General features: G+C 41.2%; 1 protein-coding gene across 5 annotated transcripts in view; it reads left to right on the top strand.

Annotated features, from left to right (window-relative positions):
- The window catches only part of cdh19 (cadherin 19, type 2), a 30,500-nt gene that overhangs the window by 17,777 nt on the left and 5,584 nt on the right, over window positions 1-7,139 (top strand). For all 5 annotated transcript variants that reach the window (XM_014005434.1, XM_014005435.1, XM_014005436.1 and 2 more), the window contains exons 7-10: window positions 358-611; window positions 1,589-1,725; window positions 3,804-3,925; window positions 4,232-4,349. In XM_014005434.1, coding sequence (XP_013860888.1) covers window positions 358-611; window positions 1,589-1,725; window positions 3,804-3,925; window positions 4,232-4,349 — 631 coding nt within the window. The remainder of the gene's footprint in view (window positions 1-357; window positions 612-1,588; window positions 1,726-3,803; window positions 3,926-4,231; window positions 4,350-7,139) is intronic.

Genomic DNA, 7,139 nt, shown 5'->3' with positions numbered 1-7,139 from the left:
TGTGTGTGTGTGTGTGTGTGTGTGTGTGTGTGTGTGTTACATTTGACATTTGGAATGTCTTTTTTATCTAAATGTAATATAGTACAAAAACAAAATACTCTATCTCTGCATCATTTTCGCAAGTGTGGTAATTGTTTGCTTGCTGTTTTCCTATTACTAGCATCATAACAGCATTAGTTAAGTGTGTACTCACAGCTGGCTGCTTATAAACATTCCCAGAACAAATTTAACACCATTCCTCATCATGTCTTACTGTAATTATTTCTAAAGCCCACATTGTGTAGATGTAACCAAAGAGGGATGATAAAGTGTTGTGTAATAGCTCGCTAAAGACCTTTTATTAATTTTGTTTTGCAGCCTTTAGACTATGAATCCAAGAGACGCTATGTCATGGCTGCAGAGGCAGTCAACGATTAYATCGACACCCGCTTCCTGACTTTGGATGAGTTCAGGGACAGGACCACGCTCAAAGTTGTTGTGGAGAAYGTGGACGAGCCACCTGTCTTCCTCTCGCCGATCTATGAGTGGAACATTCCTGAAAATGCAGCTGTGGGAACGGTGGTCGGCAGTGTTAGTGCCAGAGACACTGACACAGACAACAATCCCATCAGGTAATGCGAGCCGTCAAAACCCAGGAAAAATGGCATCTGCCATCCAGCGTACAACAACGAGTATGATAATGACGAGGAAGAAACCCCAGCTGGCGTGGGTGGAACACCCTCTGACAGCTTCCTCCACAGGGTGAAAAATCATTCCATTTCAAATAGTGTTACTGCCTCGGTGCATCCATTTTTACCCTTGATCTCTAGATATCCTATACATGGTCATATTTATCTCATATTACTTTAGTGGGAAATGAGCCCTCCTGAATAAATCATGGCATTTTTTTCTCACACCTCATGGGCTTTTCTATCTATTGGCATGGTATTATCACAAAGCGATGTCGCCAGGATGTGTGAATGTAATAAAGCACCATACGATGTGGCATATGGAATTAAGATTTGCAGTCATTTGCAAGTGGGGCACGTTGCACAGGAGACAGCCTTACAACTGGGTGCCTGTAGTCCATCTCAGCAGAGCTTAAGAGTGGCAGGTGCTGCATATCATCCTCGGCGAAGTGTCTATTACTGTCCCTCTGGTGACAGCATCTCATTGGTTAATAAATTCAGCCTGACATTTTAGGGGTTTCCACGTTTCTAGTAAATGTGATTTTGTTTGCTGCGGTCAAATTGCTTAATTTCCTGTGCTCTTATCAACAAATTAGCACACACATATTCATTTACTGTATTACTTTGCTTCCCTGATGGAAAAAAAATATCCTGATTAAAAAAATCCAATAAAGAGTGTAGTGTGATTAAAAGTAATACAAATAAAGTGCATATAAACTGGTGCATCCTAAAGTCTAGGCAATCAGTGCAAGGTGCTGTTTCTACCATGTTGTTGTCACTTTTGTTTTGTTGGATATCTCATAGGATAAAAACATGTGAGCAGTTTGCCTAATTAATGTCTCCATGGTGTTGGAATGTGCTGTTTGCCCAGAAAACAACCTGCCCCTGCAAAATGTGCCTTCCTGTAAATTTTCTTCCAGATACTCAATTGACAAAAGAAGCGATGCCACAAAAGCTTTCAAAATACACCCGAACAATGGAACCGTAKCTGTTGCTAAAGCTTTGGACCGAGAGACTACAGAGTGGCACAACATGACTGTCGAAGCCAAGGAAACAAGTAAGATGTTTATTTTTTGTTTTTTCTTCATTATTTGGATCTTGTTGATATGGCTACTGCACATTCATCCTCATTCCCATTAGAAGCTTGCATAAAACTGTTCGAACAATGTGGTGATAWCAAGTTTGTTTAGAGCAGTCAGTCCTGACAAGGTGTACATTTTAAACTTGTGCAGTAAAACATACAATCAAGTTGCTTAGTTCATAGCTGCACACAAACAAACTCGTGCATATYATTAATTTTTTTATGCTGTAGGTACGCTTTGGTTTTTGCCAAGAAGAAAGAAGTTTAATCTGTTGTTGAATGTCTCACCCTTACATCCGGGTTTAACAAGGGGATATGAGAAATGAATGGCTGACATTTGTATGAATCTGTAAATCTGTTGCATTCGTCTCATGAAAATTAYTTGTAATAAAAAGCTATTTTTTTCTTATTTTAGATAGGTGCACATTTACATATTAAAGGCTATAGTCAAGCATGATTGTATTTGAGAAGCTCTCCCATAAAGTTTGGAAACAGATTATATAAAAAAGGTTAGGTGGCAGACCTAAGCAGAGAAATGTGTGCTTATGTGGGTGCGTGTTTGTCTAGAATAAAAATATCTCACACATCACTGAATGAATTATTAATAAAACTTGAAAAATAGGATGATAAATGTACATCTACAACTTTTTGGAGTTAATGCTGCCACAGTCTATTTTAACAGTTTAGAGGTGGGCAATCCTGATCCTCGAGGGCYGCAGCGCTGCRAGTTTTACYTTTTTCCCTGCTCAAACACACTTGATTCAGTCATTGAATAACTTCTTCCATATTCTGCAGAAGCCCGATARTCACYCATTCATTCAAATCARGTGTGATRGAGCAGAGAAAAAAGTRGAACAYGCAGGGCTGCAGCCCTCTAGTWTTGCCCACCCCTGTACTAATATCAACTKTTTGTGTGGTTGTAGCTGAGAGTCATCCACAACACATATTCTAAGAWCTGATAGAAACAAGAGCTTTAAAATTGTGCAATTAAYAATTTGGAGTATTTTCTGTGTGTYAAGTTAGCAAAATATTTCATGAACCACTGCATGGATTTGAATAAAACTTACAAGAAAAATAATCGCTGGATGTACATCTATAGAGTCAACCTAATTCAAGATGGCTATCTACACTTTACTGTTGGTGTGTCGCTTATGTTAYGATGCCATCATCCTGCGATAAAGCATACACTAATGCTGATAATGCTGCTAAAGCTGCTGAAGTTGACATTTAAAGTTTAAGTTCAAAATGTGTTCACTGAAAACAATATGGATGGTACCTGTAGTCTGGCAGTTTGAAGTGCAGGTCGGACACACGCCAAAACTGCAAGTTTGATGTCTTGTAGGGAAGTGTTATAGCAGTGTTGGCCRTATTAGCAGCATTAGCAGGAGTTGCTTTTGTCTCAGGATGATGATGTTCTAACAAGAGCTGAGCACCAATGGCAAATGATGATTTCCATTTCCAAAATACTTAATTGTAAACTTAAACATTAAAGATTTTTGTTTTACATTTAGATTTTTACCTTTAGATTTAGAACAGAACTTTTAGCCTAAAATTGAACATTTGGTAAAATGTTAGCAAAATAAAGAACAATCTTAAAATAGGTTGACTCCACATGTTAATTTGTTGCAGATGTACACCAGATGGTTTGTTTCTCAAAGTTTTATTTAAATCCATGCATTGGTTCATGAGGTATTTTTGCTCTATACACACAGAAAAATTTATGAGGTTTGACTAAAACATCTATAAGTTTGTCACTCATGATATAATGTAGCTTGAAACTGTGGCATTATTCATTTAATTTTAGATTAAGATAATGATCTAAGCAAGCTCTATGAGGATGAGAATGAGGCAAGCATTCGATCGAAAACTTGCTGATTCTGGACCACTGTTATCAATTAATTCAGCAATGTTGTTTTGGTCTTGTTTCGGTGTAAACAATGTGGGAACACGAAACATTTATCAGTCTTAAGTGTTATTTTGACACAGCTTTCACAAAGCRTCTGTGATACATGCACCCAGTGGACTTCAGCAAATGTCTGTCTTCACTACCGCAGCACAGAACCATTTATCCTCCACTGTGGTGGTGTTCATCAAAGTGCTGGACATAAACGACAATGTGCCACGGCTTGCCAGGGATTACCACCCATATATCTGTGAGGGCACGCAGGCTGGAGAAGTATGTATATTATGTTGTCCTTGCGTTGATGAATTACTGCACAGTAGTGTCGAAATATACATAAGATTCAGTCTGTAAATGTTCTCTTAATGTGGGATATTTTATTACACTACAGCAATTCTGATAATCACTTTAAACAGTGAAGTGAGAAGAAATATTTGATTACTAGAGAGAAGGTACATGTTACTTCAACAGCTGCTACATTTGAGTCATTTTTAATGAAAAAATTTTGACATGTGGAACTCTATAATTTTTTATTGTTTGTCATTTTTTAATTGTCTGTTTTGCCTGTTTGTGTCTCTTGAGGTCATTCAGCTTCTCAGTGCAGTTGATCCAGACAGTCCGGTGGAAGGACACCACTTTTACTTCTCTATGGTGCCCGAGGAGCACATTAACCCAAACTTCACTATCAGAGACAATCAAGGTTACATTCTATTACATATTACAGTTTGCAGCACATTTTATAATACTGTTATACATTTTGTACACACCAACACCTTTTTGTACACTCAAATTAAAAGGGCAAACTCAATGTAGTAAACACTGTATTGCCTGTAACATACAATTGTTTGCTATGTTGGCATCTCTGTATTCAAAATATTTGTTTACATTTTTATTTTCAACCCTTAGAGACTGACATAGTGAAAATAGATGTACAACCATCACTAAACTTATAGGACCATAAATTAAATATAAGGAAGAAACAGCCTGGATTTTTGTATTGAATGCTTTCTGTGGACTTTTTTGAAGGATAACATAAGTTCACAAAATTGTCATTGGTTTGCCATGATTTCCAACTTATTTAGTTTTATGCCCTATTTTTCCTTGAATCAGCTTACTGTACAGTCATGTACTAAGGGGTTAACTGTCTGTGAAGAAATGCATTTCCTTATGTTCAAAGTCCTGGCTTGTACTTAAGGTTTGTGGACACTTTGTAAAGCTGTGCGGAACCAAGGGATCAGAGATGCTGCATTGTTACTTCTTTGGACAGAGTTTAATCATGTGGCACTCGCAAACAATCTTTTGACTGTCTCCTTAAAACAAAATATAAGAACCAAATTGTGGCCAGTAAAGAGCCATTTGTAGTATTTTTCTAAATGATATAATTTTTTTCTTACTTAACGATAAAGATAATTGTTCTTCCTTTTTTTCACAGTAAATTAGCAGAGGGGTGGGGTACTGCAGCTCAAGGTGAAAGTGGGAGGGGGGTTCCTCCTGACAAAACCCATGGTTCCACCCATGTGATGTGATAACATCATCATGTACACCGTGTGTAATGACGAATGTCCCTATGTGACAAAGTAACTCGTTCAAAACCAAAAGTAGGGATGCTACCGACACCTTTTTTTTTTTTCAGTACCGGTTCCACGTGATGAATTTTGACCGGATCGATAAGCTCCAGAAATAACGGTGCCTTTAACAGTGCCAGAATAGTGCGGACACGGCACATGCTACGTTGTTTACAAGCTCCTTTTTTCCTCTCTCCCCTCCCGCAGGCCGCAGCCTCCTCAAGAAGGTGTTATCTGCGGAATCAAAGTGGGCGTGTCACAAGAGTGGGCATGTCTAAAGCATAAACACTGTGGGCTACGAGGCCTACATGACGGTGTCCTTAGACCAGGGGGTGCCCAACCAGTCGATCGCGATCGACCAGTAGCTCGTCAGCTGGTTCCCGGTAGCTCACGGAGCACAACCTTCCTTCTACAGCTGAGAGCTGGCTCATCAGCTGAGAGCAACAGTTGCGCTCGGGCCGGGACTCATGTCCGCTCGCTGAGCTCTCCGGCAGAAGCGGTGGAGGTGGGAGGCGGGAGGAGTTTACATTCCAACCTTGAACACGCTCCCTCCGCCCTCCCCAGCACAGCTCACGAGCTGGCTGGTCAGCTCCACTCACAGACGTGGTCTCGCGAGTTTTGAGTGCAGTGAAACAGCACTCCGAACACGGTCTCGCAAGACTTTAGGGTCACGTGTTCTCAACAAAGCAGCGAGGCGGGAAAAAAATGAACGAAAGACAGCTAACAAGCAAACAAAAACTTATTATTTTCACCTGGAGTGGGAAGAGGACTCATATGTAATTGGATATGCAGGTCTGTTGACGCTTTGACAWGCGGCAGGAACGTGGAAATAGAGCCAAAACTGATGAACATTTTTAAGGTACACAATCACAGTGGTGATGGCTTTCCTGGCTGTGGTCAACTCCGCTGGCCACGTCTGGATCTGGTCCACATTGTCCACGAAGAGCCATGACTCCAAGTCTTRGTGCCCTCGGGCCATAAGCTCTAAAAAGGCCCTGACCCGGTTTGCTTTGGACCRGGTGTKTTTTCACAGCTTAGCATTCGGATGACTCCCTGTGAAAAATCTCCCGAAGTCGMGCAGGAATGAGCGTACAGGGCGCGCCAAAGGTGTGTCTGGGCTGCCTCGGAGCGTCTTTGGGTCCAGGGGCTCACCACAGCTCACTGGGACCGTCCCCGGTGCAGTTCCGCCRTCCGGCTCACCGGCTCCTGCACTGACCACCTCCACCTGGAGGTCCAAGCCAACCGACGGACCACTTTCAGCCTCCTTGAGTGCTCTAAACAGGTTCATGKTAACAGTTYGTCTCACCCGGTGGAGCTCYGAAGCTCTGTCCGTCTCMCTGAGTTCTGGGTGYCCCTGGAGTATGTCTCTGTCCAGCCTACCTCGGTTGTAGTCACAGCCCTGGATGGGACATGCTAAGTTACGTACATTGACTCTTCCGCAGGCTAAACTTAGAAGAAGCCTTAATTCTTGCTGGTTCTGGACCATGTGTCTCCACTTCAAGTAATTTGACATAGCCACATAAGTCCCATAGCAAAACGGGCACAAGTTAGCCCTACCGGCCTTCATCTACATACAGTAATAAAAAAGGATTTAAATTAAAAAAAAAATCTAAGTTAGAACCGTAGAAAGAAGCCCCGGTACGGGCTCACCTCCTTACACCGTGAGAAGCAGCTCCAAAATGGCTGCAAGAGTCCCAGCGGATGCAGGTGTATCCAATATAGTCTGATTACCAGGAACTGGCTGGAGGAACAGGCCACTGGAGGTACAAACCCTCACCCTTGTTGTGAATTAAATCTCTGTCTTTGTTTGTCTTTCAGCAAATAATGTCATTTTGAAAACTAGTGACACTTTCTGTTAAAGACTTAGTTTATAGGGCAAACAGAAAATTACTGTGTAAAAAGCCACATACTGTGTACTTCTAAAT

Source organism: Austrofundulus limnaeus, unplaced genomic scaffold, assembly GCF_001266775.1.
Source record: "Austrofundulus limnaeus strain Quisiro unplaced genomic scaffold, Austrofundulus_limnaeus-1.0 Scaffold30, whole genome shotgun sequence".
NCBI lineage: Eukaryota > Metazoa > Chordata > Actinopteri > Cyprinodontiformes > Rivulidae > Austrofundulus > Austrofundulus limnaeus.
Note: the sequence above shows the minus strand (reverse complement) of the source record. Positions and strands in the feature narration are given on the sequence as shown.